Here is a 5847-nt window from a genome sequence, read left to right as displayed (position 1 = left end):
TGTTTGAGATTCCCAAAAAATGTTCGAGTCTTTTCAAATTTTGTTTGATTATTCAAAAAGCATTGACTTTTGTGAAAAAAGAAAATTTCTGTTCGAAATTTCAAAAAAGGATTAAATATTTCGCTGCCTATAGGTTGTATATAAACTGAGCTGCCAGATTTAGACAACAAAATTTATGTCTTACAGTGGGTAGGGACGTGGTTCACTAACGTTAGATCATGTGTTCGATCCTACTCACGTACGGTTTTTTGGGAGCTGTTCTTTAAGATTTGCCGCTGCTGTTTGGTTCTTTAAAAGTCGGGCTGTTATGTTTACATGGAAGTCACTTTGTCACACTGGCTAGCAGCTATAGCTCGGCTGTGTTCAGACACAAGAATCGCACGCGCGGCTCACTAAGCCCGCCAACTTGGTTCCCTGTGCGAAACGGCTGCAACCTGACGCAGAACGCGTCAGATAGGACATGACGCAGAACGCGTCAGATAGGACCTCCCCAAATGTCCCGGTGGTTTTGCACGGGCCGAGTTTGCCTCGTGGGCTATGTGCCCTGGTTTTTGACGGGGACCCCCCTGGGATCACGGGCTACCAAACTAGCCCTCAATGTTATGGGCTCCCCCTACGCCCTTTTTTATGGTAGTCGATAAGGCTCCACAGGCTCCCGCAGACACATCAGAGCAGCACCACCCGCTGGTTGGTCGGCCCGAGCATGAGCTTGTCCATGGCCATATGATGACCAACAGATGATTTTTTTTATTTTTTTGCAACAAGGGTCTTAGGCAAGCTTTTGCGACAACACCTTCATTGCAAAAAAAAAAATCTACAGAAACTCTGATTCAACAAAGAAAAAACTACAACAAGACCTCTATTGCAAAAAAAAATTAGCTAGCGGAGTAGCACACCCCAAACAATAGACGATTGGCCACACAAGCGGCCCTCTTATTTTATCATCAAACATGCATCCCGGGTAGCAAAATAACCATGTGTTATACTGCCATCTCATACCTTAACTTGGAAGGCTAGTGCAGTTCATACAGCATGAAGCTGCCTTCACATGAAACTATGAGTACATGATATATCGTGTACCTCCCTTTTTGGGGAATTATGCATATTTCAGGAATAATTTGGATGATAGTGCAAACTTCATACAAATATCATGTCTCATGAGCTATGATAAGGCGTGGGTTTGTAATCATCTTCTTAGAAACTGGCATCCTCTGTTGTCGGCCTCCTCAAGAAATAACGCAAGCTATTCGCGAGAACCTGCAGGAATGAACTAAATGAGAAAATACACTTTGGTGACCAGCGAAAATAATAGAGATACATTTGGCTCTAATCAGGATGGTCTGCTACTTCTATTTTCCCCTTTTCACTAGATCAAAGATAGGACTTCTATACATGTCCCGGTTCCATGGTAATCTGATGCAACACCCAAGAGATAATTGCATGCATGATGAGTTTACCTGTTGCAAAGCCTTGATTAATGGCCTGCCCCGGTAACTGACATGGAATTTTGCCTTGGCCAGTAGCCCCTACAAGATACAAAATCTCAGCAGAAGAACAACTTTTGAATACAAAATCCCCAAATGACTGGTGTCACCTCAGTGTCAAATTCTCCAGATTGGACAGTGATATTGATGTCAGCAATGATCTTAACTAGATCAACCAACAACCCTGGACGGTCAGCTGATTCCACAACAAGTAAACTGAAATGGAACATTGGGGGATATCAAATCAATGCGATCTTATACTTATGGGGAAGAATAACAATATAGCAAACTGATGATCTTACTGCGGTCAAGAAAGCAAAGTTCAGATAATGCTAAGGGATATCTTATAGCCTATAGGCAATGCATTTTCTTATTCAATGCCGTCCAAAAACAAATCAGGTTCTCACAAAAAAAAAACTGGTCATAGTCATTCGAGATGACAGCTAATCTCCAGTCAGATATCTTCTTTAGGACACAAGCTTGATCCACAAAAGAACCAAGAACGAATCATTATATTGCTTCTAGCCCCATAACAAGTACTCCCTCCGATCCATAATAAATGTCGCAGTTTTGAACTAAGGTTAGTTCAACCTCAGTTCAAAACTGCGACACTCATTATGGATCGGAGGGAGTACTTTATTAGGATGAAAGCCAAAGTACATGAACTTTTCTTGTATTATGAAGAATAAAGCAACAGGGAAGAGTACCTTCTTTCAGGACCATCGTCATAGATCTCTATGTGAGTTGCTATGTCCACATCAACCTGCCGATTTACATGCAAAAACTATTTACATATAGAAAAAAATTACGAATATCGAGCACATTAATTATGATGTGACATCAGACTGCAATTTCATGGGCATAGTATGAGCAGTTCATCCAAATTCGTGTACTCAAAACATATGAATGCATTCTGCAACAAGGCACTATCGAAATCATGTGTACCATAATTACTTTTTATATGGTCAGGTTTAGCAATCAATCGGGTATATATAAATTTACAGACAAGGCATTCCTATCATGAAGTTTACTATTACTCCCTCCGTTCCTAAATATAAGTCTTTTTAGAGATTCCACTATGGACTACATACGGAGCAAAAAGAGTGAATCTACTCTCTAAAATATGTCTACATACATCCGTATGTAGTTTGTAGTGGAACCTCTAAAAAGACTTATATTTAGGAACGGAGGGAGTAGAACATAGTGTCTTGTAAACCTTCATGTGTTGTTCCTTCTCATAACACAAAGATAAATAATATGGTTTTAAGGTCGTCCATATAATTGAGATGTTTCCAGGTATTCAAGGTCGATAAGATAGAAGGTACAGACTCTTTGATTTATGGATGGATTTAAACAAGTACCACTTCCGTAGGGGGCTCTAGCCCAAAAGTTGCACCCATGGCCAATTGACTGCTAGCTTCCTAGTGTCAAATAAATAAAGACGCAGACGTTAGTTTACGAGATTTAAGTTAAGACATCTTAGCAAAGAAAAAAAGGGTCGAGGGAAATTACAGGATGATACTCAAGCATGTTGTTAATAATTGTCAGTCTTACTGCTTCTAACAACTCTGGGTCATCAATTTTGCGACCAGTTGACCTGTAGAGTATTGCTCTCACTCATTCTAGACAAGAAGTGATATGTGCAGAAAAGTACAATGAAGAAAGATGTCACATTCTGCTGTTATAACTGGAAGATCAAACTTATATGAGAGATTCCTCAAGCCAAGCTTTGCATATCTGAAATAATAATAAAATGATCCACTTACGACTTTGTTATAGAGAACTTATTGTGCTTGCCAGAAGAATCGAGGCAGACACTAGCTTTCACAACATTTAGCCCTAAATTCCTCAAGGCACTCATCTGCACATAGAACAGAACACCGAATTAATCAGCATTTCATGAATCCAAGATGGTGAAAATAAGAACCTAAGAGTGATGAATGGTAAAGGTAAATTGAAAAGGCAGTGTAAACAACACACAGTATCAAGAAGATCTCCAAGACGGTCACCCAAGGTTACTTCCACAATAGTTGCATCCGGATCTGAGTCTTGATCTATTATAACTTTTGGTGTAGGGACTGTATTACTGTTGCTAGAGCTCCCATTCTGCAAAACAAAGTATCTGCAGTTGAACATGGAGGTTCATCCAATGTTTTGTCGTAAGCAATGCTATCTACCTCAACAGCTGCAGGCGAAGCAGCTCTAGGAACCCTCAAAGCTGGAGACAATAATCTAAACAAAAGAAAAAATAGTTGTAATAATACACATGTGCAATATATATTGAGAATTGAAAGAGGTTGTGATGTAATAAGACAAAATGTTAAAGAGCTTAATGAGAAAAAACAATGAATAAAAATATTTCATCAAAATAACATCAATGCACTGTGTAGCAACTAGACCACTCACTTGAACCACATGGATGGAAATCATAACAGTTTTAACACCAGAAAGTGTATTAACAGCAGTTTAAATATATTTAATCAGTTGATGGAAACAAATTGATTCAAAGAAAGCAAGTATTCACACGGTGCAGCCAGTGTTTATAACACAATAAAATAGAATGAAGGAAACGCTTATAACCTATAGTTAGTTGCAACAGACAAGGGTACATTTTTCCAACACGACAAACCAAAGAATATAGTATCAAGCTTGATCATATCAGTCTGCACAAGAAACTATAACACATAAGTTCACAAATCCAGCAAGAAAGAAAGAAAGAAATATATTGCTGGCGTGACTACCTGCAAATGTAATCAACCCCTCAGCACCATAAAATTTCGGTCAGCTAAACTTATTACCACTGCTTTAGCTAAACTAGCTGTGACGAAAAAATGAACTGACTTATCGTAATCATCACTGCGCCCCTAAAGTAATTAGCGCTACCATCAGTTCAACAATAAAATGACCCAGTGGAACCAGAATTTCACAAAAGCCTCACAGTTTTAACCAGAATTAAACCAACTATGAGGTATATTCTGCAGCTGAAACAAAACAAAAGAGTCTAAGCATTGAGTTATATCATGACGAAATCATTATGTAAGTTAGCACCAAGGATAGCGGATGAATCAAACAAAAAATTCTGCATCCCACTGAACAACACTATTATGCAGAATTCATTTTGAAGGGGCATCCGTTCTAAATTAAGAGCTCGAAACTTTGGAGCTAAGGCTACGAATCTTCGAATCCTAGCACAGCATCTTAGCATCCAAACGGGAAAAAAGACTCAGATTCTAATGTGCCAAAAGCGGAAGGAAATCTGGGCCAGTCTGCTCACCTCAGCTTAGCGGGCGCTGCCGGTGCAAGTGGCCACCACCCGGCAAGCGGATGGTTCCCGGACGCCGCCGGAAATACGCCGGAACAGGTACGGAGGGTCCCGGCGGCTACGGCGACGGCCATTTCTGGAATCTTCTCCCCCACTCGGCCAAGAAACGTGCGAGGATTGGGATCAAATCTTATCAAATAAACCCGGGGGTGGGGTGGGGGAGGGGAGATGGTGCTACAAAGGAGAGGGCGCTGATGGGATCATAGCGAGGATATCTATGGCTGTCGCGGCGGTTCTATCCATAGGATAGAGAGGTGGAAACGGGAGGTTGGCTCGTGCTCTCCCTCTCGACCTCGCGGCCTCACCTCACCCTCCGCTCCAGATATACAGAGACACTCTCTTCTCTCTCAGTGATGTCCCTTTCTCATGGGTTGGAGAAGTAAGTGGAAAATGAAGGATGAGAGCATCTCCACTAGTGTCCCAAGAAGTGTTCTCAAGTCATTTTTTAGGCGTCCACCGACAAAAAAACGTCACATTCAGATCTTCAGGACCTTACTTTTCGCTGAATTAGACGAAAAATACGGCCGGTGCGCCCAGGCCACACCCAGGCCATCGGGGGGCATCTGAGAGCACTGACGCTTTATTTAAGCCATCCAATTGGCCCACGTCAGCCATCCACCTCTCTCCTCTCTTTTCTCCTTTCTTCTACCTACCCCACGCACACACGCCGAGCCGCATGGGAGAGCAAGCTGGCCGTGGCCGTGGCCGGAGCTGGCACTCGTGGCCGGGGCGAAGCTCGTCCGTGCCAGCCTGTGCGTGGCCGAGGCGGAGCTCACGCGGCGGTCGGAGGTCAAGAAGCAGCAGCGGCAGGCCCGGCCAGCGGTGAGGCGGGGCGAGCGCGGCGGGGCGGGGCGCGTGTGGCCGCCAGGGGCGCGGTGGGGCGCGCGCGGCGGCCAGGCGGAGGGGGAGCGGCGTCGGCGGCGGGGAAGCGGGGCACCGGGAGGTGCAGGAAGCGGAGGCTGGGCCAGCGGACAGAGGAGGCGGCGAGGGGGTAGTCGAAGTCATCGCTGGCGGTGGCGGAGGGCGCTGTTGTGGCCCCGG

At 43.6% G+C, this 5847-nt stretch overlaps 1 protein-coding gene across 1 annotated transcript; it reads right to left on the bottom strand.

Annotated features, from left to right (window-relative positions):
- Window positions 1-904: 904 nt before the first annotated feature.
- On the bottom strand, window positions 905-5104 carry LOC119328194 (ACT domain-containing protein DS12, chloroplastic-like). The gene is made up of 10 exons (XM_037601222.1): window positions 4759-5104; window positions 3662-3716; window positions 3465-3590; window positions 3251-3345; window positions 2997-3081; window positions 2846-2905; window positions 2192-2247; window positions 1595-1700; window positions 1458-1526; window positions 905-1257 (listed from the first exon to the last, which is right to left on the bottom strand). The coding sequence occupies exons 1-10, from the start codon at window positions 4878-4880 to the stop codon at window positions 1195-1197; spliced, it is 837 nt and encodes a 278-aa protein (XP_037457119.1). The 5' UTR covers window positions 4881-5104; the 3' UTR covers window positions 905-1194.
- Between the last annotated feature and the right edge of the window lie 743 nt (window positions 5105-5847).

This window comes from Triticum dicoccoides, chromosome 7A, assembly GCF_002162155.2.
Source record: "Triticum dicoccoides isolate Atlit2015 ecotype Zavitan chromosome 7A, WEW_v2.0, whole genome shotgun sequence".
In the NCBI taxonomy this organism is placed as follows: domain Eukaryota; kingdom Viridiplantae; phylum Streptophyta; class Magnoliopsida; order Poales; family Poaceae; genus Triticum; species Triticum dicoccoides.
This window is presented reverse-complemented; position numbering and strand designations above follow the sequence as displayed.

What these genes read in the sequence shown, in the direction of transcription:
- LOC119328194 (XM_037601222.1), bottom strand. Translation starts at nt 4,880, where the DNA reads ATGGCCGTCGCCGTAGCCGCCGGGACCCTCCGTACCTGTTCCGGCGTA. An exon ending in TTGGAGATCTTCTTGATACT is followed by an intron (nt 3,346 to 3,464) that starts GTGTGTTGTTTA and finishes TTCTATGTGCAG; the next exon opens with ATGAGTGCCTTGAGGAATTT. An exon ending in GACGATGGTCCTGAAAGAAG is followed by an intron (nt 1,701 to 2,191) that starts GTACTCTTCCCT and finishes GTTCCATTTCAG; the next exon opens with TTTACTTGTTGTGGAATCAG.